General features: G+C 42.1%; 1 protein-coding gene across 18 annotated transcripts in view; it reads right to left on the bottom strand.

The window, feature by feature from the left end:
- Positions 1-25,746, bottom strand: part of LOC129859890 (dystonin-like) — a 189,332-nt gene that overhangs the window by 80,822 nt on the left and 82,764 nt on the right. For all 18 annotated transcript variants that reach the window (XM_055930113.1, XM_055930129.1, XM_055930172.1 and 15 more), the window contains 19 exons: positions 24,056-24,149; positions 23,655-23,809; positions 23,046-23,511; positions 22,826-22,954; positions 22,578-22,655; positions 22,301-22,462; positions 21,090-21,194; positions 20,715-20,810; positions 20,501-20,626; positions 20,110-20,262; positions 19,334-19,615; positions 18,883-19,066; positions 16,280-16,437; positions 12,493-12,671; positions 12,129-12,267; positions 11,747-11,940; positions 11,333-11,579; positions 11,134-11,241; positions 10,950-11,048 (listed from right to left, as the gene is read on the bottom strand). In XM_055930113.1, coding sequence (XP_055786088.1) covers positions 10,950-11,048; positions 11,134-11,241; positions 11,333-11,579; positions 11,747-11,940; positions 12,129-12,267; positions 12,493-12,671; positions 16,280-16,437; positions 18,883-19,066; positions 19,334-19,615; positions 20,110-20,262; positions 20,501-20,626; positions 20,715-20,810; positions 21,090-21,194; positions 22,301-22,462; positions 22,578-22,655; positions 22,826-22,954; positions 23,046-23,511; positions 23,655-23,809; positions 24,056-24,149 — 3,154 coding nt within the window. The remainder of the gene's footprint in view (positions 1-10,949; positions 11,049-11,133; positions 11,242-11,332; positions 11,580-11,746; positions 11,941-12,128; positions 12,268-12,492; positions 12,672-16,279; positions 16,438-18,882; positions 19,067-19,333; positions 19,616-20,109; positions 20,263-20,500; positions 20,627-20,714; positions 20,811-21,089; positions 21,195-22,300; positions 22,463-22,577; positions 22,656-22,825; positions 22,955-23,045; positions 23,512-23,654; positions 23,810-24,055; positions 24,150-25,746) is intronic.

The following is a 25,746-nucleotide window of genomic DNA, read 5'->3' as shown; positions in this document are numbered from 1 at the left end:
CATTTGTTTGAGCTTTGTGATCTCTTTTGAATTTTCCTTATGAATGTTTTGCAGCTGAGTAATGCTAGAGTTAAGTTGCATTTTCGCTTTATCTAATTGAGCAATTTGAGATTTTGCTTTCAGCAGGTCATGGCTAATAGTGGTTCTCTCATTTTGCACTTGCTCCATTTTAATACAAACCTTGTCTAATTGTTGTTGAGCTTCCTGCTTTAATTTCAAAGTGCTCTCATTGAATGTTTTGGTTTGACTTGTAGTCTCCACTTCCTTTACAGTCCTATGTTCAGTCTTAATCGTGACCTCCAGCTTCAAGACTTTTTCTTGAAGACCTCTGACCTCCTTGCCATAGGAAACAACCTGCTCGTTGAGGGATCTTGCTTCCTTTTCCTTTACTCTTAGTTTCTGCTCACTGTCTGTCAACATGTGTTTGAGCTTTGTGACCTCTTTTGAGTTTTCCTTATGAATTTTTTCCAGCTGAGTAATGCTAGAGTTAAGTTGCATTTTCTCTGTTTCTAACTGAGCAATTTGAGATTTTGCTTTCATCAGGTCATGGCTAATAGTAGTTCTCTCATTTTTCACTTGATCCATTTTAATACGTAGCTCATTTATTTGTTGTAGATCATCCTGCTTTAACTTTAAAGTGCTCTCATTTAATGTTTTCAACTGTGTAATTTCTTGCTGGAAAAACTTGGTGTTATTCTCTGCTAATTCTGTACTGTGTGAAGGTTCTCTGGATTTCTGCTCCAATTCCAGTTTGATATGAGACTCCTGTAATGCATGCATTTGACTCGTTTCCATCTGCACTAACTGCAGCTGTCTCTCATATCCCTGCTTTTGCAGTTCAAGTTTGCTTTTCAAGTCCTCCAGCATCCCCTTACAGTTCTCAAGTTGGTCTTCCAGCTTCTGGGACTTCAGCAGCAAGGCTGAACTTTCTGTTTGTTTTCGTTTTACCTCCTTTTGGGCTTGTTCCAGCTTTCCCTTGAGAATGGTGAGGTCAGATGCCAACGAAAGGGTTTTCTCTTTGGCTGCGCTTCTCTCCCTCTGAAGGACAATGATTTCCTGTTTGAAACTCGATGAAGATTTGTCAGAGCTGGCGGTGATTTCTTTTATTTTCAATCTACTCTTCTGAAGATCTGCCTCGAACTCTTTGACTTTAGACTGGCTGATTTTCCCTTCCTGGGTCACTTTAATTAATTCATCTTTTGTTCTTCTCAAGACAGAAATCCTCTCCTCAAGTTCTGCTTCCAAGGTAACAAGTTTTTGGTCAGCCATTGTCTTGTCCTGTTGAAGGGCACTAGTTTCCTGCTTCATATTCATTGTCTTTTCCTCCAGCATCTGCTGACACTTCTCAAGTTCGTCTTCCAGCTTCTGGGACTTCAGCTGCAGCGTTGAACATTCTGTTTGCTTTTGCTTGACCTCTTTTTGAGCTTGATACAGCTTTCCCTTGAGAATGGTGAGATCAGATGCCAATGAAAGGGTTTTCTCTTGAGCTGCACTTCTCTCCCTCTGAAGGACAGTGATTTCCTGTTTGACAGTTGATGAGGATTTGTCAAAGCTGGCAGTGATTTCTTTAATTTTCAATCTACTCTTCTGAAGATCTGCCTCGAACTCTTTGACTTTAGACTGGCTGATTTTCCCTTCCTGGGTCACTTTAATTAATTCATCTTTTGTTCTTCTCAGGGCAGAATTCATCTCCACGAGTTCTGCTTCCAAAGTAACCCATTTTTGGATAGCCATTGTCTTGTCCTGTTGAAGGGCACTAGTTTCCTCCTTCATATTCACTGTCTTTTCCTCCAGCATCCGCTGACAGTTCTCAAGTTGGTCTTCCAGCTTCTGGGACCTCAGCTGCAAAGCTGAACTTTCTGTTTGCTTTCGCTTGACCTCTGCTTCGGCTTCTTCCAGCTTTCCCTTGAGCATGGTGAGGTCAGATGCCATAGAAAGGGTTTTCTCTTGGGCTGCGCTTCTCTCCCTCTGAAGAACATTGATTTCCTGTTTGAAACTTAATGAAGATTTGTCAAAGCTGGCGGTGATTTCTTTCATTGTCAACCTACTCTTCTGAAGATCTGCCTCAAACTCTTTAACTTTAGACTGGCTGATTTTCCCTTCCTGGGTCACTTTAATTAATTCATCTTTTGTTCTTCTCAGGGCAGAATTCCTCTCTTCGAGTTCTGCTTCCAAGGTAACCAGTTTTTGTGCAGCTACTGTCTGGTGCTTTTGAAAGGCACTAGTTTCCTGCTTCACATTCAGAGTATTATCATCCAGCAGCCGCTGACAGTTCTCAAGTTGGTCTTCCAGCTTCTGGGACTTCAGCTGCAGCGCTAAACTTTCCGTTTGCTTTCGCTTGACCTCCTTTTGGGCTTGATCCAGCTTTCCTTTCAGCATGGTGAGGTCAGATGCCAATGAAAGGGTTTTCTCTTGGGCTGCGCTTCTCTCCCTCTGAAGGACAATGATTTCCTGTTTGAACGTTAATGAGGATTTGTCAGAGCTGGCAGTGATTTCTTTAATTTTCAACCTACTCTTCTGAAGATCTGCCTCGAACTCTTTGACTTTAGACTGGCTGAATTTCCCTTCCTGGGTCACTTTAATTAATTCATCTTTTGTTTTTCTCAGGGCAGAACTCATCTCCTTGAGTTCTGCTCCCAAAGAAACCAGTTTTTGGTCAGCCATTGCCTTGTCCTTTTGAAGGGCACTAGTTTCCTGCTTCACATTCACTGTCTTTTCCTCCAGCATCCGCTGACAGTTCTCAAGTTGATCTTCCAGCTTTTGGGACCTCAGCTGGAGGGCTGAACTTTCCATTTGCTTTCGCTTTACCTCCTCTTCGGCTTCTTCCAGCTTTCCTTTCAGCATGGTGAGGTCAGACGCCAATGAAAGGGTTTTCTCTTGGGCTGCGCTTCTCTCCCTCTGAAGAACAATGATTTCCTGTTTGAACGTTAATGAGGATTTGTCAGAGCTGGCAGTGATTTCTTTAACTTTCAACCTACTCTTCTGAAGATCTGCCTCGAACTCTTTGACTTTAGACTGGCTGATTTTCCCTTCCTGGGTCACTTTAATTAATTCATCTTTTGTTTTTCTCAGGGCAGAACTCATCTCCTTGAGTTCAGCTCCCAAAGAAACCAGTTTTTGGTGAGCCATTGTATTGTCCTTTTGAAGGGCACTAGTTTCCTGCGTCACATTCACTGTCTTTTCCTCCAGCATCCGCTGACAGTTCTCAAGTTGATCTTCCAGCTTCTGGGACCTCAGCTGGAGTGCTGAACTTTCCGTTTGCTTTCGCTTTACCTCCTCTTCGGCTTCTTCCAGCTTTCCTTTAAGCATGGTGAGGTCAGACGACAATGAAAGGGTTTTCTCTTGGGCTGCGCTTCTCTCCCTCTGAAGGACAATGATTTCCTGTTTGAAAGTTAATGAGGATTTGTCAAAGCTGGCAGTGATTTCTTTAATTTTCAACCTACTCTTCTGAAGATCTGCCTCGAACTCTTTGACTTTAGACTGGCTGATTTTCCCTTCCTGGGTCACTTTAATTAATTCATCTTTTGTTCTTCTTAGGGCAGAACTCATCTCCTTGAGTTCCGCTCCCAAGGTAACCAGTTTTTGGTGAGCCATTGTCTTGTCCTTTTGAAGGGCACTAGTTTCCTGCTTCACATTCACTGTCTTTTCCTCCAGCATCCGCTGACAGTTCTCAAGTTGATCTTCCAGCTTTTGGGACCTCAGCTGGAGTGCTGAACTTTCCGTTTGCTTTCGCTTTAGCTCTTCTTCGGCTTCCTCCAGCTTTCCCTTGAGCATGGTGAGGTCAGATGCCATTGAAAGGGTTTTCTCTTGGGCTGTGCTTCTCTCCCTCTGAAGAACATTTATTTCCTGTTTGAAACTTGATGAGGATTTGTCAGAGCTGGCAGTGATTTCTTTCACTTTCAACTTACTCTTCTGAAGATCTGCCTCAAACTCTTTGACTTTAGACTGGCTGATTTTCCCTTCATGGGTCACTTTAATTAATTCATCTTTTGTTTTTCTCAGGGCAGAACTCATCTCCTTGAGTTCTGCTACCAAAGAAACCAGTTTTTGGTGAGCCATTGTCTTTTCCTGTTGAAGGGCACTAGTTTCCTGCGTCACATTCACTGTCTTTTCCTCCAGCATGCGCTGACAGTTCTCAAGTTGATCTTCCAGCTTCTGGGACCTCAGCTGCAGGGTTGAACTTTCCGTTTGCTTTCGCTTGACCTCCTCTTCGGCTTCTTCCAGCTTTCCCTTGAGCATGGTGAGGTCAGATTCCAATGAAAGGGTTTTCTCTTGGGCTGTGCGTCTCTCCCTCTGAAGAACATTGATTTCCTGTTTGAAACTTAATGAAGATTTGTCAGAGCTGGCAGTGATTTCTTTCATTTTCAATCTACTCTTCTGAAGATCTGCCTCAAACTCTTTGACTTTAGACTGGCTGATTTTCCCTTCATGGGTCACTTTAATTAATTCATCTTTTGTTCTTCTCAGGGCAGAACTCATCTCCTTGAGTTCTGCTACCAAAGAAACCAGTTTTTGGTCAGCCATTGTCTTGTCCTTATGAAGGGTACTGGTTTCCTGCTTCATATTTACTGTCTTTTCCTCCAGCATCCGCTGACAGTTCTCAAGTTGGTCTTCCAGTTTCTGGGACTTCAGCAGCAGGGCTGAACTTTCTGTTTGCTTTCGCTTGATCTCCTCTTCGGCTTCTTCCAGCTTTCCTTTCAGCATGGTGAGGTCAGACGCCAACGAAAGGGTTTTCTCTTGGGCTGCGCTTCTCTCCCTCTGAAGGACATTGATTTCCTGTTTGAAAGTTGATGAGGATTTGTCAGAGCTGGCAGTGATTTCTTTAATTTTCAACATACTCTTCTGAAGGTCTGCTTCACACTTTTTGATTTTAGACTGGCTGATTTTCCCTTCCTGGGTCACTTTAATTAATTCATCTTTTGTTCTTCTCAGGGCAGAATTCCTCTCCTCAAGTTCTGCTTCCAAGGTAACCAGTTTTTGGTGAGCCAATGCCTTGTCCTTTAGAAGGGCACTAGTTTCTTGCTTCATATTCACTGTCTTTTCCTCCAGCATCTGCTTACAGTTCTCAAGTTCGTCCTCTAGCTTCTGGGACCTCAGCTGGAGTGCTGAACTTTCCGTTTGCTTTCGCTTGACCTCCTTTTGGGCTTGTTCCAGCTTTCCCTGGAGCATGGTGAGGTCAGATGCCAATGAAAGGGTTCTCTCTTGGGCTGCGCTTCTCTCCCTCTGAAGGACAGTGATTTCCTGTTTAAAACTTGATGAGGATTTGTCAGAGCTGGCAGTCATTTCTTTCATTTTCAACCTACTCTTCTGAATATCTGCCTCGAACTCTTTGACTTTAGACTGGCTGATTTTCCCTTCCTGGGTCACTTTCATTAATTCATAGTTTGTTTTTCTCAGGGCAGAATTCAACTCCTCAAGTTCTGCTTCCAAGGTAACCAGTTTTTGGTGAGCCATTGTCTTGTCCTTTTGAAGGGCACTGGTTTCCTGCGTCACATTCACTGTCTTTTCCTCCAGCATCCGCTGGCAGTTCTCAAGTTGATCTTCCAGCTTCTGGGACTTCAGCCGCAGGGCTGAACTTTCCGTTTGCTTTCGCTTGACCTCCTTTTCGGCTTCCTCCAGCTTTCCCTTGAGCATGGTGAGGTCAGATGCCATAGAAAGGGTTTTCTCTTGGGCTGCGCTTCTCTCCCTCTGAAGAACATTGATTTCCTGTTTGAAACTTGATGAGGATTTGTCAAAGCTGGCAGTGATTTCTTTTATTGTCAGCATACTCTTCTGAAGATCTGCCTCAAACTTTTTGACTTTAGACTGGCTGATTTTCCCTTCCTGGGTCACTTTAATTAATTCATCATTTTTTCTTCTCAGGGCAGAATTCCTCTCCTCGAGTTCTGCTTCCAAGGTAATCCGTTTTTGGTCAGCCATTGCCTTGTCCTTTTGAAGGGCACTAGTTTCCTGCTTCATATTCACTGTCTTTTCCTCCAGCATCTGCTGACAGTTCTCAAGTTGGTCTTCCAGCTTCTGGAACCTCAGCTGGAGGGCTGAACTTTCCGTTTGCTTTTGCTTGCTCTCCTGTTGGGCTTGTTCCAGCTTTGCCTTGAGCATGGTGAGGTCAGATGCCATAGAAAGGGTTTTCTCTTGGGCTGCGCTTCTCTCCCTCTGAAGAACATTGATTTCCTGTTTGAAACTTGATGAGGATTTGTCAAAGCTTGCGGTGATTTCTTTTATTGTCAGCATACTCTTCTGAAGATCTGCCTCAAACTTTTTGACTTTAGACTGGCTGATTTTCCCTTCCTGGGTCACTTTGATTAATTCATCATTTTTTCTTCTCAGGGCAGAATTCCTCTCCTCGAGTTCTGCTTCCAAGGTAATCCGTTTTTGGTCAGCCATTGCCTTGTCCTTTTGAAGGGCACTAGTTTCCTGCTTCATATTCACTGTCTTTTCCTCCAGCATCTGCTGACAGTTCTCAAGTTGGTCTTCCAGCTTCTGGAACCTCAGCTGGAGGGCTGAACTTTCCGTTTGCTTTTGCTTGCTCTCCTGTTGGGCTTGTTCCAGCTTTGCCTTGAGCATGGTGAGATCAGACACCAACGAAAGGGTTTTCTCTTGGGCTGCGCTTCTCTCCCTCTGAAGGACAATGATTTCCTGTTTAAAACTTGATGAGGATTTGTCAGAGCTGGTGGTGATTTCTTTTATTGTCAGCATACTCTTCTGAAGATCTGCCTCAAACTTTTTGACTTTAGACTGGCTGATTTTCCCTTCCTGGGTCACTTTAATTAATTCATCATTTGTTCTTCTCAGGGCAGAATTCCTCTCCTCGAGTTCTGCTTCCAAGGTAACCCGTTTTTGGTCAGCCATTGCCTTGTCCTTTTGAAGGGCACTAGTTGCCTGCTTCATATTCACTGTCTTTTCTTCCAGCATCCGCTGACAGTTCTCAAGTTGGTCTTCCAGCTTCTGGAACCTCAGCTGGAGGGCTGAACTTTCCATTTGCTTTTGCTTGCTCTCCTGTTGGGCTTGTTCCAGCTTTGCCTTGAGCATGGTGAGATCAGACACCAACAAAAGGGTTTTCTCTTGGGCTGCGCTTCTCTCCCTCTGAAGGACATTGATTTCCTGTTTGAAACTTGATGAGGATTTGTCAGAGCTGGCGGTGATTTCTTTTATTGTCAGCATACTCTTCTGAAGATCTGCCTCAAACTTTTTGACTTTAGACTGGCTGATTTTCCCTTCCTGGGTCACATTAATTAATTCATAGGTTGTTCTTCTCAGGGTAGAATTTAATTCCTCAAGTTCTGCTTCCAAGGTAACCATTTTCTGGTCAGCTATTGTCTTGTCCTTTTGAAGGGCACTAGTTTCCTGCTTCATATTCACTGTAATTTCCTCCAACATCCTCTTACAGTTCTTAAGTTGGTCTTCCAGCTTCTGAGACTTCAGCAGCAGGGCTGAACTTTCCGTTTGCTTTCGCTTGACCTCCTCTTGGGATTGTTCAAACTTTCCCTTGAACATGGTGAGGTCAAATTCCAACGAAAGGATTTTCTCTTGGGCTGCGCTTCTCTCCCTCTGAAGAACATTGATTTCCTGTTTGAATGTTGATGAGGATTTGTCAGAGCTGGCAGTGATTTCTTTTATTATCAACCTACTCTTCTGAAGATCTGCATCAAACTCTTTGACTTTAGACTGGCTGATTTTCACTTCCTGGGTCACTTGAATTAATTCATCTTTTGTTCTTCTCAAGGCAGAACTCATATCTTCAAGTTCTGCTTCCAAGGTAACCAGTTTTTGGTGAGCCATTGTCTTGTCCTCTTGAAGGGCACTAGTTTCCTGCTTCATATTCACTGTCATTTCCTCCGCCATCCGCTTACAGTTCTCAAGTTTGTCTTCCAGCATCTGCGACCTCAGCTGCAGGGCTGAACTTTCCGTTTGCTTTTGCTTGACCTCCTTTTGGGATTCTTCCAGCTTTCCCTTGAGCATGGTGAGATCAGACCCCAACGAAAGGGTTTTCTCTTGGGCTGCGCTTCTCTCCCTCTGAAGGACAATGATTTCCTGTTTGAAACTTGATGAGGATTTGTCAGAGCTGGCAGTGATTTCTTTTATTGTCAACCTACTCTTCTGAAGATCTGCCTCAAACTCTTTGACTTTAGACTGGCTGATTTTCCCTTCCTGGGTCACTTTAATTAATTCATCTTTTGTTCTTCTCAGGGCAGACCTCATTTCCTCGAGTTCTGCTTTCAAGGTAACCAGTTTATGGTCAGCCATTGTCTTGTCTTTTTGAAGGGCAATTATTTCCTGCTTCATATTTGCTGTCATTATTTCATTACTTCCAATGATTCCTTTCATACTCTGCTTGCATTGCAAAAGCTCCCCCTCCAATGCCTTTACTTTAGCCAGATAACTCTGGCCCTCATTTGACTCATTCTGCAGCTCTGCCATTGCCTTCTTCAGTTTGATGTTCAGATCATTCACTTCACCCTTTTGCTCTTGGACTTTCTTATTGGCCAAATTCCTCTCAGTGCCAACAGAGCTAAGCTCAGACTTCAGATTCATGATCTCCTTCTCGTAGTTGTTGAGGTTCAAGCTGATAGCTTTGTTTTTCTGCTGGAGTTCAGCTGTTCTCTTCATCTCCTCGTTGTAGTCCCTCAGTTTGATCTTAAGCTCATGGGACATCTGAGATTTCTTCAGCAGCTCCTCCTCAATGACTTTCACCTGAGATTTGGTGCCATCCACCTGAGACTTTAATATGTTGATTTGCTGGTCTTTGATTTCAGTTTCCATGGTGATCTTCTCGAGTTGAGCTCTCATCTTCTGCATGTTGACTTCCATCTCCATGTTCACCTTCTTAAGCTCATCTACTTTTTTCTGCAATTGCACAACCACCATTCCACCTCTCTGAAGTTCTGCTTCCAGGTTTTTAGATTTGAGTTGTACATCCTGTTCAGATCTTGTCTTTATGTTGGATTCTTCCTTGGTTTTTTGAAGCTGTTGTTTCCAGTTCTCACTCTCACTTTTCAATGATTTGACCTTTTGTTCAGAGAATGATTTTTCTCGTTGTAATGACTCCACACTGACCTTAAGACTTATGACCTCATTGTCTAATGACACATTCATTCTCGTCAGTTCATTGATCTTGAACATCAACTGGTCTGCCTCAGCCTGTTTGGAGGCCAGCTCTTCCTCTAAACATTGCATCTTGTGACTACTCTCCTGTTCCCTGGAGTTCTTCTGGAGCAGTTTTCCTTGGTTGAGCTTTAACTGTTTTTTCAGGCCTTCAACCTCTGTCATGTGGAAAATAGTTTTCTGTTCCAATAAAGACTTATCCCTCTGGAGAGATTTGATTTGCTCTTGAAAGACATGGATTGATTTTCTCAGCTCTGAAGATTCCTGTCTGAGCTCCTCTGACTTTTGTCTCATGCTGCTTCTATCCGATTCCATGTCCAGCTGAAGTTTCTTCAACCTGGTATTGGCATCGTCCAAAAGCTCTTTGAATTGTTGTGCTTTCTCCTCTGCTATCTTTTTATGCACCAGCACAGAGTTCAGCTCTGACTTAAGCGTCTTGATTTCGGTCTCGGCTGTTTTCCTCGCCATGGCCAGCTCCTCCTGTTTCTGCTGCAGGACTTCTGCCTCCACCTCTACATGGATCGTCTGGATGCTGTTGGTGGAAGAGGAATGTTGCATCCTCTGCAGTGTGCGATTGTGCTCCTCAAGATCCTGGACGTCGCTGTTCTTCCTCTTCAAGTGGTCCTCCAGTTTCTTCCGGGCCAGGGTGCTCTCCTCGATGTTCATCTTCAGCATACGAAGACTCTCCTCAAGAGTAGACCGTTTGGCCTCTGACTGCTGGACCAGCTGTCGTGCGTTACTTAACTCTTGCTCAATGGCTTCTTTGCCCTTCACAACCATGTCTAGTTCTGCACAGTACTGCTGAGCCTCATTCTCGGCCTTAGACTTCTGGAGGGTAAGGTCCTCTATGGTACTTTTTTGCGTCTTTACCTCTCTCTGTAGACTGGTCAACTGGGTTGTTCTGTCAGCCAATGAGGTCTCCAGTTCTTGTACCTGCTGCTGAAGCTTTCCAATCACCTCCTCCCCTGCTACCTTTTGGAGCTCCCAGCTCTCTGTCCAGGTGAGGTACTCTGTCTTTTCTGATTCTTTCCTATTCTATAATGCAAAAAAGAACAAGTCATGCACTACCTCATACTTAAAAGGAAAACTCCACTCAAAACACTGTTTTGGTATTTGTTTCATTAGTCCATTGTTGATATATTCCCAAAAATGTTTTGCATGTCAGCAATCAAGTTTTCAAGATATGTAACTTTCAAAATACAGAAATATGGCCTATATGATGCATGTTGCAGTGTGTAACATTTTTGTATTTTGTAAGTTACATATCTTGAAAACTTGATCGCTGACATGAAAAACATTCAACAATGGACTAATGAAACAAATACCAAAAGATGGGTCTTTGGGTGGAGTTTTCCTTTAACATTGAAATAAAGTGAAAGTTGTGTTTATGGTATGGTTATTCTAACATGCTTACCAAAGTAAGGAATGTTGCAGTGTTGTTAATTGTCCCAAAGAAATGCCACCACGAGAGAATGTTTCAGATTCAATGAGAGAGAGGAGACAGCTTCTTCCTCCAAAGAGAAGTCACCATCACCAGCAATGATACAAAAGAATGGCTCTTTGTATCAGCATTACAGCTGCGTATGACACCATATCGCATGATTTGTCTTGAACAAAGCAAAACATCTACATTCATCAGCGCTGAATGAATGACACACAGCAGTGAAGAGAAATAAACCCTTTGAGTTGAAGCGTCATATTTATGGCTTTAAAGGTGAGGGTCCTGTTAATTCAATATGGCTGGGAGCAAACCCTCTTAACACAATAATGTGAGGGGGGAAAAAAGGCAGTTCAAAGTATGCACAGCGATGTGCGCATTGTAAATCTAATATTCACCAATCCCCTACCTCTTCGCCTTCTGTTCTCTTCAACGTCTCACTGGCAAACTTTACATACTGCGTCATGGAGGTTACTACGGCCGTGTAGCGAGTTCGGAGGTCCATGAACTGAGGTAGGGGCAGAAAACAAGGGTCACTTTCTTTAGCACACACAACACACTCAGCAACTAGTTTACTACTGTTCCATTCTAACCTCCTGAACGATGGCATCAGCTGAGTTCTGCATCCTCCGTCTCTTGAGCGGGGACTTGTGCTGTGAGTCAACCATTGCTCTGTAGGTCATCAGCTGTAGCTCATAATCCTGACAACAGATTAGGGAATATTACGCTGGTGTTCAAGTGCTCTTCATGCAGACATATCATATCAGGTCAAAACTGTTAGAGATAACTTACTTTAGCGCCAGATGAGTACTGCTCTGAGTACTTTTGGCATTCATCAATTCTGCTCTGCTTATGTTCCATTTCTGCAACAAGGACCTTCTGTTGGTTGAGCAGCTCAGCAAGCGCCTTGCTGTCCTCTGGCTGGTTCTCCTGGGTCTTGAGCTGAGCAGTCTCCATCTCTCTGACCCAGTCATTTAGACTGCTGTAGGAGTCTTTGTAGTACTTCAGAGATTTACTGATGCCCTCCAGGTCCCGAAGTCTGAAGCAGATATCATAAAGAGTATCTTGCCTTAGTATCCGTAAAAGGTCATATTTTACATTCCGCTTATTCACATACAGTGAACAATAAGTGTTTCTCACTACTCTTTACTGGTGTATGGAATCAAATCTGTCCCTAAACATTTGAGTTGACCTGAAAACACTAACCTGCTGTCAATTTGGGTGTGGACATTGTGCCACCTCTCTCCCAGCTGGTCAGCCTTCTCCTTGTGCCAGTCCAGGTCAAAGTCCCGCTCGTTGTGAGCCTTGAACATGTGGTCACTGATGCCACGGGCCTTTTGCAGCCCATCCTCCAGGTCATGGAAGACCTCCCGCTGTTCGTCAATCTCTGAGCGCCATTGCTAAAATAAAGTAGAGGAAAGACATGGCTCAACATCAATCATAGCATGATAGTGGCTCTCGAGGACTGGGTTCCACAAAATAAGAATTTAACTCCAGCAATCATTTTGCCAACCATACAGAGAAAACCAAAAGATTGAATAGGATATATTGCCATTTTAAATGTTAAACTACTACTGAGGGAGCTTACCTTAAGTGTGCTGATGACTGTGTCAATGGACTTCAGGTCAGAGTTCACAGCGTCTTCCTCAGAAAGTGTGGCCTCAAAGAGCTTCACCACAGCCTCTGCATTCTGGCTGTGCCTCACCACCAAGCTCACCGTCTTCAGCCTGCAGAGACACCATAGAGACAGTGTAACGTTATCTGTATCAACATTTTGCAGTGCATCTATGAAGTCCTTATAAAGGGTTTATGAAGGCTTCATGAAGACTTTAAAGTTGCATTTAAAGTGGGACCATAAAACCGAATTGCAAATGCCTTGTTGATTTTGAATGTGCTGAGCATATTCTAGCCCTGTACTGAGGAGGGCCATAACAGTGTCTGTGCCCACTTACTTCTCCAGGTAGATGGAGGACATGGAGTAAACCTGGCTCATGCTCTGGATGAGGACGTTGAGGTCAGAGGAGAGGGCGGGTATAGAAGGAGAGGCCGTGGCCTGTCTGAGGAATGTCTCACACTTCTCCTTCATGGTCTCCAGATCCTCCATTAGCTGATCCAGCTCTGCCTTCTTCTTCTGCAAGGGACGAATTTGGAGGAGTTAAGTCAATATGAATAGATCACACCTGGGTCAAATACATACAGTACAGTACATTAAACACTTCTCAATTTAGGTGTACTTGGTTTGTCTTGAAGTTCACACTCATGATATTATTCTATTGGTCTCATTGTACCTGGAAAAGTAAATCAAGCACAGATGTATTTGACATAATGTATTTGACCCATGTCTGGGAAAAATATGATGAATAGATGTGTAAGACAAAGAGATACATTCTGAATAGTGAGTTGTAATATGACAGAGTAATGATACAGTCTGAATAGTGAGTTGTAATATGACAGAGTAATGATACAGTCTGAATAGTGAGTTGTTATATGACAGAGTAATGATAGTCTGAATAGTGAGTTGTTATATGACAGAGTAATGATACAGTCTGAATAGTGAGTTGTTATATGACAGAGTAATGATACAGTCTGAATAGTGAGTTGTAATATGACAGAGTAATGATAGTCTGAATAGTGAGTTGTTATATGACAGAGTAATGATACAGTCTGAATAGTGAGTTGTAATATGACAGAGTAATGATACAGTCTGAATAGTGAGTTGTAATATGACAGAGTAATGATACAGTCTGAATAGTGAGTTGTAATATGACAGAGTAATGATACAGTCTGAATAGTGAGTTGTAATATGACAGAGTAATGATACAGTCTGAATAGTGAGTTGTAATATGACAGAGTAATGATACAGTCTGAATAGTGAGTTGTAATATGACAGAGTAATGATACAGTCTGAATAGTGAGTTGTAATATGACAGAGTAATGATACAGTCTGGTTAGTGAGTTGTAATATGACAGAGTAATGATACAGTCTGAATAGTGAGTTGTAATATGACAGAGTAATGATACAGTCTGAATAGTGAGTTGTAATATGACAGAGTAATGATACAGTCTGAATAGTGAGTTGTAATATGACAGAGTAATGATAGTCTGAATAGTGAGTTGTTATATGACAGAGTAATGATACAGTCTGAATAGTGAGTTGTAATATGACAGAGTAATGATAGAGTCTGAATAGTGAGTTGTTATATGACAGAGTAATGATACAGTCTGAATAGTGAGTTGTAATATGACAGAGTAATGATACAGTCTGAATAGTGAGTTGTAATATGACAGAGTAATGATACAGTCTGGTTAGTGAGTTGTAATATGACAGAGTAATGATACAGTCTGAATAGTGAGTTGTAATATGACAGAGTAATGATACAGTCTGAATAGTGAGTTGTTATATGACAGAGTAATGATACAGTCTGAATAGTGAGTTGTAATATGACAGAGTAATGATACAGTCTGAATAGTGAGTTGTTATATGACAGAGTAATGATACAGTCTGAATAGTGAGTTGTAATATGACAGAGTAATGATACAGTCTGAATAGTGAGTTGTAATATGACAGAGTAATGATACAGTCTGAATAGTGAGTTGTAATATGACAGAGTAATGATAGAGTCTGAATAGTGAGTTGTAATATGACAGAGTAATGATACAGTCTGAATAGTGAGTTGTAATATGACAGAGTAATGATACAGTCTGGTTAGTGAGTTGTTATATGACAGAGTAATGATACAGTCTGAATAGTGAGTTGTAATATGACAGAGTAATGATACAGTCTGAATAGTGAGTTGTAATATGACAGAGTAATGATACAGTCTGGTTAGTGAGTTGTTATATGACAGAGTAATGATACAGTCTGAATAGTGAGTTGTAATATGACAGAGTAATGATACAGTCTGAATAGTGAGTTGTAATATGACAGAGTAATGATACAGTCTGAATAGTGAGTTGTAATATGACAGAGTAATGATACAGTCTGGTTAGTGAGTTGTTATATGACAGAGTAATGATAGAGTCTGAATAGTGAGTTATAATATGACAGAGTAATGATACAGTCTGAATAGTGAGTTGTAATATGACAGAGTAATGATACAGTCTGGTTAGTGAGTTGTTATATGACAGAGTAATGATACAGTCTGAATAGTGAGTTATAATATGACAGAGTAATGATACAGTCTGAATAGTGAGTTGTAATATGACAGAGTAATGATACAGTCTGGTTAGTGAGTTGTTATATGACAGAGTAATGATACAGTCTGAATAGTGAGTTGTAATATGACAGAGTAATGATACAGTCTGAATAGTGAGTTGTAATATGACAGAGTAATGATACAGTCTGGTTAGTGAGTTGTTATATGACAGAGTAATGATACAGTCTGAATAGTGAGTTGTAATATGACAGAGTAATGATACAGTCTGAATAGTGAGTTGTAATATGACAGAGTAATGATACAGTCTGAATAGTGAGTTGTATTATGACAGAGTAATGATACAGTCTGAATAGTGAGTTGTTATATGACAGAGTAATGATACAGTCTGAATAGTGAGTTGTTATATGACAGAGTAATGATACAGTCTGAATAGTGAGTTGTTATATGACAGAGTAATGATACAGTATGGTTAGTGAGTTGTTATATGACAGAGTAATGATACAGTCTGAATAGTGAGTTGTAATATGACAGAGTAATGATACAGTCTGAATAGTGAGTTGTAATATGACAGAGTAATGATACAGTCTGAATAGTGAGTTGTAATATGACAGAGTAATGATACAGTCTGAATAGTGAGTTGTAATATGACAGAGTAATGATACAGTCTGGTTAGTGAGTTGTAATATGACAGAGTAATGATACAGTCTGAATAGTGAGTTGTAATATGACAGAGTAATGATACAGTCTGAATAGTGAGTTGTAATATGACAGAGTAATGATACAGTCTGGTTAGTGAGTTGTTATATGACAGAGTAATGATACAGTCTGAATAGTGAGTTGTAATATGACAGAGTAATGATACAGTCTGAATAGTGAGTTGTAATATGACAGAGTAATGATACAGTCTGAATAGTGAGTTGTAATATGACAGAGTAATGATAGAGTCTGAATAGTGAGTTGTAATATGACAGAGTAATGATACAGTTTGAATAGTGAGTTGTTATATGACAGAGTAATGATACAGTTTGAATAGTGAGTTGTTATATGACAGAGTAATGATACAGTTTGAATAGTGAGTTGTTATATGACAGAGTAATGATACAGTCTGAATAGTGAGTTGTTATATGACAGAGTAATGATACAGTCTGAATAGTGAGTTGTAATATGACAGAGTAATGATACAGTCTGAATAGTGAGTTGTAATATGACAGAGTAATGATACAGTCTGAATAGTGAGTTGTAATATGACAGAGTAATGATAGAGTCTGAATAGTGAGTTGTAATATGACAGAGTAATGATACAGTCTGAATAGTGAGTTGTAATATGACAGAGTAATGATACAGTCTGGTTAGTGAGTTGTAATATGACAGAGTAATGATACAGTCTGAATAGTGAGTTGTAATATGACAGAGTAATGATAGAGTCTGAATAGTGAGTTGTAATATGACAGAGTAATGATACAGTCTGAATAGTGAGTTGTAATATGACAGAGTAATGATACAGTCTGGTTAGTGAGTTGTAATATGACAGAGTAATGATACAGTCTGAATAGTGAGTTGTAATATGACAGAGTAATGATACCTCTTGCTCTGTGATGCGCAGGATACTCTGCTCCAGGTCGTCTCTGTCCAGTGGGGTGCGGATCTGTCGGATCAGGTGCTCCTCCTGAGCCTCCAGGCGCATGCGGAAGTTACGCACCTCAGAGATATACAGGTTGTACACAGACTCCTCATGTTCCTCTGTTGAACACAAAACCATAGAATGAGTAACAACCAAACAACGAGAGGACACCAAGTCTAAGTGTCCAAACACTTGGGATTTTTCTCAGTCACTGGTCTACTGCAAGCTGTGTAACAGTAACATTAGTAAACAATCTAAATGAATATGTACTGTATTCGGAAAGTATTTAGACCCCTTCCCTTTTTCCACATTTTGTTACGTTACAGCCTTATTCGAAAATGGATAAAATACCCCAAAATCCTCATCAATCTACACACAATATCTCACAATGATAAAGCAAAAACAGGTATTTATAAATTTTAGCAAATGTATAAAAACAACAGAAATATCTTATTTACATAAGTATTCTGACCCTTCGCTATGAGACTCGAAATTGAGCTCAGGTGCATCCTGTTTCCGTTGATCATGTCCAATCAACATCCTTAAAATGTTTCTACAACTTGATTGGAGTCCACCTGTGGTAAATTCAATTGATTGGACATGATTTGGAAAAGCACACACCTGTCTATATAATGTCCCACAGTTGACAGTGTATGTCAAAGCAGAAACCAAGCCATGAGGTCGAAGGAATTGTCCGTAGAGCTCCAAGACAGGATTGTGTCGAGGCACAGATCCGGGGAAGGATACCAAAACATTTCTGCAGCATTGAACGTCCCCAAGAACACAGTGGCCTCCATCATTCTTAAATGGAAGAAGTTTGGAACCACCAAGCCTTATCCTAGAGCTGGCTGCCCGTCCAAACTGAGCTATCGGGGGAGAAGGGCCTTGGTCAGGGAGGTGACCAGGAACCCGACGGTCACTCTGAAAGAGCTCCAGAGTACCTCTGTGGAGATGGGAGAACCTTCCACAAGGACAACCATCTCTGCAGCACTCCACCAATCAGGACTTGGTAGAGTGGCCAGACAGAAGCCACTCCTCAGTAAAAGACACATGACAGCCTGCTTGGAGTTTGCCAAAAGGCACATAAAGACTTGAAGACCATGAGAAACAAAATTATCTGATCTGATGAAACCAAGATTGAACTCTTTGGCTTAAATGCCAAGCATCATGTCTGGAGGAAACCTGGCACCATCCCTATGGTGAAGCATGGTGGTGGCAGCATCGTGTTTTTCAGCGGCAGGGACTGGGAAACTAGTCAGGATCGAGTGAAAGATGAACGGAGCAAAGTACAGAGATATTCTTGATGAAAACCTGCTCCAGAGCGCTCAGGACCTCAGACTGGGGTGAAGGTTCACCTTCCAACAGGACAACGACCCTAAGCACACAGCCAAGACAACACAGGAGTTGCTTCGGGACAAGTCTCTGAATGTCCTTGAGTGGCCCAGCCAGAGCCCGGACTTGAACCCAATGAAACATCTCTGGAGAGACATGAAAATACCTGTGCAGCAACGCTCCCCATCCAACCTGACAGAACTTGAGAGGATCTTCAGAGAAGAATGGGAGAAACTCCCCAAATACAGGGGTGCCAAGCTTGTAGCGTCATACCCAAGAAGACGCGAGGCTGTAATCGCTGCCAAATGTGCTGCAAAAAGGACTGGGTAAAGGGTCTAAATACTTATGTAAATGTCATATTTCAGTTTTTTATTTGAAATAAATTTGCAGAAATGTAAAAAATCATTGGTTTACTTTGTCATTATGGGGTATTGTGCGTAGATTGATGAGGGGGGGAAACTACTTAATCCATTTTAGAATAAGGCTGTAACGTAACAAAATTTGGAAAAAATCAAGGGGTCTGAATACTGTATATAATTCAAAACACATCTCTCCCGGACATAGCAGAGAGTGTGAAGTGAATGAGTTAATGAATCATGAAAACTACTGTATTAATCTCTGGCACCATTAATCAAATCTGGCACCGTTATTGCAAAGTGTTTACAAACAATCCGCATATTATTAATTATTTATGCTGATTAATTGGTGGGCAATCAAGCAAATCAACACCTCCCTAAAGTCCTCTGCAGGAGATTCTACTACCTGTGGTGACATAAGACCAAGTATCTAAACATACATAATTGCAAGATCAGGGGAAACATATAGGGAAAATGTAGTCACACACCCAGACACACGCATCAGTATGCCCACACACACAAACACACCCTTTCCTACAGTTCTGGCCATGGGGACCCTGGCAGGTTCAAACATAATTCCATGCTTTATGCCTAATAGTTTTAAAGAACCATCCGTTTGCCTCAAGGACTGCTGCCAAAACATGTACCAGCGAGCTCCTGAGTAGAAGTTAGCTAATAGTTTAGCCTTGCTGCAGACTAGCTTAGCTTAGCCTTGCCTTTCTCTGTAGACTAGCTTAGTTTAGCCTTGCCTCTCTCTGCATATTAGCTTAGTTTAGCCTTGCCTCTCTCTGCAGACTAGCTTAGCTTAGCCTTGCATCTCTCTGCAGACAAGCTTAACTTTGCCTCTCTCTGCATATTAGCTTAGTTCAGCCTTGCCTCTCTCTGCAGACTTGAGCAGCTCCTCGTAATACTCCTTGCAGGTCAACACCTCCCTCTCTAGCTGGGAACAGTCTGCCATTGTGAACACCTCCGACTCCTCGCTGTCCTCCAGGAAGTCCTCAAAGTGGGACTGCAGGTTGCTAAGGACCTGCTGGTGCTCGCCTGGCAACATGGTCTTAATCTGGGGAGAACAGGGGAAAACACATGAGACAGACCCATACCCGGAAACCTTCTAGAATGTTCTCTGAAAAGGTACAGTCAGCACCAACTATAATGATGAAATGACAGGTAAAGTAGGTGAGTATAGGAAACACTAGGCTTAATAACAGTAATCACTTTCTTTCTTATGAACACCAAAATCAGTAGAAGATGCATAATTATACCTTTATCACTGTAAGTGTTGCTAATGGGGTCTAGAAGTTGATTAAGTAGATAAGTGTAAACGTACTGAGGACACGTTCCAGTTGCGGATGGCTCTGACGTCCGCCATCAGGTAGTGCCAGGAGACCACGCTCTTCATGTTGATGTGCGAGTGGTGCCACAGAGTCAGGACATTCTGGTACAGCTGCTCAATTCTGCTGGCCTGGTCCACAGCCTCCTTGTTGGGTGGAGGCACAGTGAAGCAGACAGAGGGCACCATGGCCTCATTGCCAGACGGACTGATCACCTTCCACTTGGCCCGGTGAGAGTTACTGGCCAGAACACACTCATCATCCTTATAGATGGTGATCTAGGAGTGAGACGAAGTGAGACATGACAAATTAAAACGACTACAATTTGACTCTGAAATCCAAATCAACTCAAAGTATCAAACTTTTGATCCGCTATCTAAATAAACATCCCTGGAGTTAACATGGCTAAACATGTTCCTTAGAGACCTCAATGTACATCTTGTTACTACAGAAGATAAGTTTGACAACTCAATGTAAATTATGCGACTTGTGATGAACTACTTGAATGAATAGAAAATGGAGAGTAGCACACAGGGGCGCAACTTTGGTTTTAGAAGTGGGGGGGTACATAATTTGTTTTATATATATTTTTTTTTTTATCCAGTTGGATAAACACTCCAAACAGCCCACCCGACCGCTCGGATGCGTCCGTATGGTCCTATAGCACACCGTTGCCTCGTTTTGTATCACTGCCCCGTCCCCCCCGTCCCCAGTAAAAGTTGCGCCCCTGGTAGCACATACATGTATCTCTAACAAGAGACTCAAATAGCACCTCTATTTGTCGGTAGTCACAGATGGCTTTGACGGGTATGGAAGACCTGATAGGGGTGTCTGGGGTTCTGGGCTTGAGCTGGACGATGGCCTTGGCCTTGCCCACCAACCCAGCCACTGTGCTGCGGTACTGGAGGAGCTGCTCCTTCTCATCCTGGGGACAGACAGACCACACACATGTTCCAGCATCAGTCAAACACACGGGTGGATTATGATACTTCACAAGCTCAGCATAAGCAGAATTCTCTCACAGGGATAGTTAGTTCATGTTTAATGGTGGGGGTATTAATTTGGAACCTCTAAGAATTCATAATTGGATTTCTGACCATGTGAGCCTTGGGGATTGGTCTATGTGTCTCATTTAACAACAGAGTTTGGGAATGCCAGCTTACCATGGACTCCTGGATGTGATCCTCCAGCTTGTGTACGCTGCTTGTCCGATCACAGCCATACTTTCTTTGGATGTCACCTTGTAGGCTCTTCAGGTAGTCCATGGACTCTTTGGCATCATTGAAAAACTGTATGGAAGTGAGGAAAGGAGATCAGATTAGCTTTTTGCAACTAGCAGGCCTTCATCCCTTTGTTTGAGGAAAACAGATAACTCACCTCGAAATAGACTGAGTTGTCTTTCAGGTGCTGCTCCACACAAGAGCAGAGCTGTAGAATCCAGCTCCACTGGGTCTGCATGGCTGCTCTATATGCCTAGAGGATTCCACACAGAAACATGTTACAATTAAAAATTCTAGGAACAAGTTAGTGAAGCAATTGAAATGTTGTGTATGACACTATTGAGCACCAACGCAGGTTTAGCTGAAAATGAGTAATCATATTTATATTTGAATGGACAAATTACCACATTATCTGAGGCATACAATCTAACTGATTTATCATATAAAAAAATATTGGATTTACACTAAAGAAGTTTATATCAGATGGTTATGGAGTGGTTATGTGACATCTGTAAACACAGACAGGGCTTACTTCAATAGTTAGCCTGGCAGGGTGGTTCTCCTGCAGAAGGTTCTCTGCATTATCCTGCACAGACTTGATCACCTTCTCCTTGTCGTCCAACTCTCTCATCAGATCCTACAGAGAGAGAGACAGAGAGAGAGACCGTGACAGAGAGCAAGACAGAGAGAGAGACAGAGAGAGACAGAGACAGAAACAGAGAAAGACAGAGAGAGACCGTGACAGAGACAGAGACAGAGAGAGAGACAGAGAGAGACCGTGACAGAGACAGAGACAGAGAGAGAGACAGAGAGAGACCGTGACAGAGAGAGAGACAGAGAAAGAGAGACAGAGAAAGAGAGACAGACAGAGACAGACAGAGAAAGAGAGACAGACAGAGAAAGAGAGACAGACAGAGAAAGAGAGACAGACAGAGACAGACAGAGAAAGAGAGACAGACAGAGACAGACAGAGAAAGAGAGACAGACAGAGACAGAGACAGAGACAGACAGAGACAGAGACAGAGACAGAGACAGAGACAGAGACAGAGACAGAGACAGAGACAGAGACAGAGACAGAGACAGAGAGAGAGAGAGAGAGAGAGAGAGAGAGAGAGAGAGACCCGAGATGTCACACAGCGTCCTTGGCATCCAACCATTGCCTGAGACCAATCCCTTCCCAATCGGGATACCTACACTATGACTTGGAAGAGGCTCGTATGGCACGCATCTCTAAATACCAGCTTGAACCAAATCCCATTGGATACACATTGAACCGATTCATCTAATTGATTCTAAGACGAATAGGACGTTGGTAATATAGCCATATCCATGTGTATAAATGGTATGATGTAAGCCCCAAACAAGCCCCTACGACTCATTTCCACCCATACGTTATGTAGCCTTTGTACTTTGTTTTCAGAGAAAACATACCACCCTCAGAAATAAGATTTCCACAAGATATTGTTTCACCAGAAGGAAATGTGTTAATCCCTTTAGGTCAACTGAGTCAAACTCACTTCCTGGTGGGAAGGCTGTACATGCCAGCGGTGGATCCTTGCCAGAAATGCATAGCTCAGATGTTTAGCCTCAAAGTCACCAACAACTGGCTAATACAATAACTCTCTAAACACACCTATAATGTTAAAGTAATTGTCTACAAGAATGAATAGGAACTGAATAATGATATTATATTCTGTGAGCAACATATGGAAATACAATGTTCTGAACAGTGTCGGGACTCACAGCGTGGTACTCTCTCTTCTTGGAGATGTTGCCGTTGCGATCGCTCCAGTCGAAAGCGACCTCTTCTTCCTCTTTCTCGTTGAGCCAGATTAGTTCCATGGTGGCCCGCGACACAAAGTCATGCAGGCTCTCCAGGTTCTTCTGACGCTCCCGCGAACATTTCTACAGAAGCCCAGAACCACAGGAAATAGTCAGGTTGTCCATGTTGTATTAAAAATAGTAGAGAAGTTATTATTTTGTTAGTTAGAACTACCAATTATTTTAACAGGAAACGTACCAGTAACTTCCCATACTGATATTCTAAGTTGCCCAGCTTCTCAGAATAACTTAGTTTTTGCGCTTGGGTCATCTGAATCTGAGATAAATAGACACACCATATGTTTTTATTAGTTGACATTTAAAAAACGTTGCAGCATTGAGGGGTTTGCACTCCAAACAAAACAACTGAATGTGATGCACAGAGATATTTCTAAGTTTGTCCAGACAGAAACTTGGCAGAATAGGCGGACTGTTGCTTGTACATACCTCACTAAGTTTGGCTTCTTTAAGGCTCATTTGAAATTCTTCGATGGCTCTGTGAACACTTCTGTGGTTCTCTAAATGTGTTTCCACACTTGGCAAATCGGCTCCCCAATCTCCGTGATCCAATTGCACCTTCAAAGGAAGAGAAAACAATTAGGAATTGGTCTCAAAATGTCTAAATCACAAATATCAAAATGTACAGTGAATACATGTAGGTCCTCACCTGCATCTCCTCCACCCAGTTGATCAGGTCCTGCACAAAGTTCATGTTGACCTCCTCCTTGGTCATGTTGGGGTCCACTAGCGAGGACTTGCCAAGGGGCTTGCGGATCTGCATGTGTTTGTGGTGTTGGAGGGATCCCGGATCCATGCCCCCTCCTCCGCCCCCCATATAGGCCTGGATTGACCCGGGCTGCATGCCGCCAGGTGTCATTGCGGGGCTCAGGGCAGGGGTGAAGCCCGGGGTAAAGCTGGAGGTGAAGGTGGAACCGGGAGTTCCCAGGCCTCCAGGGGTGAGGGCTGGGGTGAGGCTGGAGTTGTGGTTCAATGAAGAGAAGCCTGAGTTGAGACTCTGAGTGATGCCTGAGATCACCATCCTGGTCTGTTGGGTGGTCAGGGTGCGTCCTTGACTGTACACAGAGGAACACTCTGCCCTCAGCCCCAGCAGGTCGTCACGGAGCTTGGATACCCTGGATCATACACACAACACACAATGATATGTTTAGAAATATAGTTGAATTATTTTTTTATCAGTTTAATGAAGATTTCACAACAAATGTTATGTTTATTTATATGTGTTGCATGGCATTTAGAGAAAGCAGTGAGTTTGCACCTTTGAACAAGCCGATCGGAGCAGTAGAACTTCCCGTCCAGTAGAATCTGGATGTCAACCACCTGCTGTCTTAGGTGGTTCTCACATTCCAGAAGGTACCCAGAGACCTCTGCTTCGTTCTGGAACTGGACCCCAGACTCTAGTCTCTTAGCATCCTGAGAAAAAAAGAAAATGTCCAAACAGTTGGTGATGTACTTTTCTATTACAAAGTTCAATAACAATAATGATGTAAAAAAAATAGACACAAAATTTGCCTCATCAAATAAACATCAGTAAAAGCAGGACCTGGAGTATTCTGTGCTCTTGTTGTGAATATGCTGTTACAATTTTTATTTTATTTTTTATATTTAACCTTTATTTAACTAGGCCAGCCAGTTAAGAACAAATTCTTATGTACTTACAGACTGCAGGGCAGTTCGTGCTAACGCTAGTTTGTCCTCTCCAGTGACACAGTCCCGCTGGACTCTGGTTGCAATCTGCTGCAACATTTCAAGCCTAAAAGAAAAAATACAATAATTGACTTTCATATTAAAGATGTCATTTTACAGAATAAACAACAAAGGTGTGGCACTACAATGGCATCAGTTCCATTTGAAAATCCCATCTGCAGAAAATACATCTACAAACAAACAAACAAGAAAAGCTTGGACAGCCCTGACTTCTAATAGTTAACATCACCTTGATCCATACACAGAGTTGTTATTGAGAAACATTGGAAAGACGGCAGTGCTGGAGAGCAGCGGCTCTATGGCTGGTCCTGAGAGAGTGCTGTTGCTCACAGACGAGACAGTGCTGTATCCCATGTTGTATGCCATGTTGTTGTGCATGCTAGAAGACTATAGGACTATACTGAGCCACTCAGAGAATCACACTAGCTAGCTAATTTCGCTTCCATCTGAAATAGGATCCCCAGCACAGACATACACACACTCACAGGTCCAACTGACACAAAGTGTTTTCTTCTCCCCCTTTTATAGGCCCATCCTTGTACTCATGCAACGAGGTGAAGAGACAATAAAATAGAACCCACACCTTAAAGAACATGTTGCCCTAGGCCATAGAAGCTCATGGCATTATTTGTACAATTCATTACAGGTTCAGACAGTAACAGTCAGGGTTGGGTAGGTTACTTTCTAAATGTAATCCGTTACAGTTACTAGGTAACTTTCCAAAATTGTAATCAGTGACGTAACTTTTGGATAACTCAAACTCAGTAACGTAATCTGATTATTTTCAGTTACTTTTAGATTACCTTCCCCTTAAGAGGCGTTAGAAGAAGACAAAAATGTATATTACAAATTGATAGACATCTATTGCAGGACAAATCAATGTTTACATAGCTGGTCATAAATGGATGTTGCATTTGCTTTACGGGTTGGTTATGTAGGCTTCTTCTAACACATTGCTTTATACTACTGATTCTCATTTGATAAGGCTATATCTTTACATTAAAAACAAAGTTTGTCAGATTTCCAGTCATTCCAATTAATTTAATACCCCTTGATCTTCAGTAATAGATCTTGGTAATATTGATTAGCCAAATTGTTTTACCTGAGCATAACCCAAAAACTAAGGACTTATTAGCCAACTCTGTTGTTTATGATGTTGTTGTCATGGAGGAGTGATTGTACTCATTGCTTCGAGTCGAAAAATAAATGTTGCTCTCATGGAATGGCATGCTTTGAGCACTACCGAAAAGTGCTATTTGCATGTGAAAAATGTATGCCAAGTTCTGCATTTGCTATAGGACTATTGTTTACGTTTTTGTAGGTGACACTTTGATATCTCGATAATTTACAGCTGTTTAAGTCTATCAAAAGTATGCCAATTTGAGCATGTGTCCCTGAGGCCTATGCAATTTTTTTTATCAACACAAATTTAATTGAGCAATAATAGCTCCACTCATGGTCTTCTTAAATGAAACTATTTTTTGACAGTATGGAGCACAATGCCACGGAGGAGTTTAGAAGGGAGGAACTTCCTCAAACTTTTCTTCCATAGTCTTGGATCACCACTATGCAGCTGTTGCAAGAGTGAATTTTCACTGTCTGTCCACTGGTCGCAAAAACAATGATTGATAAGCAGCTTAAAC

The sequence above is a fragment of the Salvelinus fontinalis genome, chromosome 1 (genome assembly GCF_029448725.1).
Source record: "Salvelinus fontinalis isolate EN_2023a chromosome 1, ASM2944872v1, whole genome shotgun sequence".
Taxonomy (NCBI): domain Eukaryota; kingdom Metazoa; phylum Chordata; class Actinopteri; order Salmoniformes; family Salmonidae; genus Salvelinus; species Salvelinus fontinalis.
Note: the sequence above shows the minus strand (reverse complement) of the source record. Positions and strands in the feature narration are given on the sequence as shown.